Here is a 707-nt window from a genome sequence, read left to right as displayed (position 1 = left end):
TGGTGCAGGGCCTGGGCAGTGCCCTCCTCTGTGTGGATATCATAGAAGGACTGTGGTACGTACACTGGGGGAGGAGATCTGCAGCCTTGGATCTTGTGTTGTATTTGAGTATCCTTTAACACTGCCTCTCCCAAGAAAACAAACCTATACTGTGTTCCTAAGAAGGAATAAACCTGTTGGTTCTGGTTTGTGCCAAAAGACCTCTAAGTAATCAGGGAACTCCCTAGGGGAGAGGTTGTGGAGCTGTGTGTGCTCAGTTGTCTTGAGGTGGTGAGTAAGAGTAATAGTGTAAATCCACTGATGTCTGGCCATTAGTAGGTAATAGGAGAGGAAATGATCTGTTAGAAATATGGAGACACCCTTATACCTGGAGTCTTGTTCTGCAGGGATCAGTGTCACATCTGTGAGTCAAAATTGGGGAGTACTGAGACTCTGCTCTTGGTCAGACCTTGGGTTTTGGCATGGTTCCCCTGTGTGTCTAGGAGCAGTGACACACACATTGAACAATGGCTGTAACTTTGCATGAGTTTAAATTGGTTTAGCACGATTTTCCTTGATCTCTGAACACTTTGGAGAGAAATTGGATCATTTTGGAGGATGTGAGGGGTGTTACCTAGCTGTGTTGTGCTTGAGTGCTAAATCCCTTCATGTTCCCTTTTGTTGTTGACAGCTGTGTTGATGCTACCACGTTCCTTTACTTCAGCTTC

At 45.5% G+C, this 707-nt stretch overlaps 1 protein-coding gene across 1 annotated transcript in view; it reads left to right on the top strand.

The window, feature by feature from the left end:
• Window positions 1–707, top strand: part of TPRA1 (transmembrane protein adipocyte associated 1) — a 13,481-nt gene that overhangs the window by 8,828 nt on the left and 3,946 nt on the right. The window contains exon 8 of the mRNA XM_031056331.1: window positions 9–55. Within this exon, the coding sequence (XP_030912191.1) occupies window positions 9–55 (47 nt within the window). The remainder of the gene's footprint in view (window positions 1–8; window positions 56–707) is intronic.

Source organism: Geospiza fortis, unplaced genomic scaffold (genome assembly GCF_000277835.1).
Source record: "Geospiza fortis unplaced genomic scaffold, GeoFor_1.0 scaffold70, whole genome shotgun sequence".
NCBI classification, from domain to species: domain Eukaryota; kingdom Metazoa; phylum Chordata; class Aves; order Passeriformes; family Thraupidae; genus Geospiza; species Geospiza fortis.
This window is presented reverse-complemented; position numbering and strand designations above follow the sequence as displayed.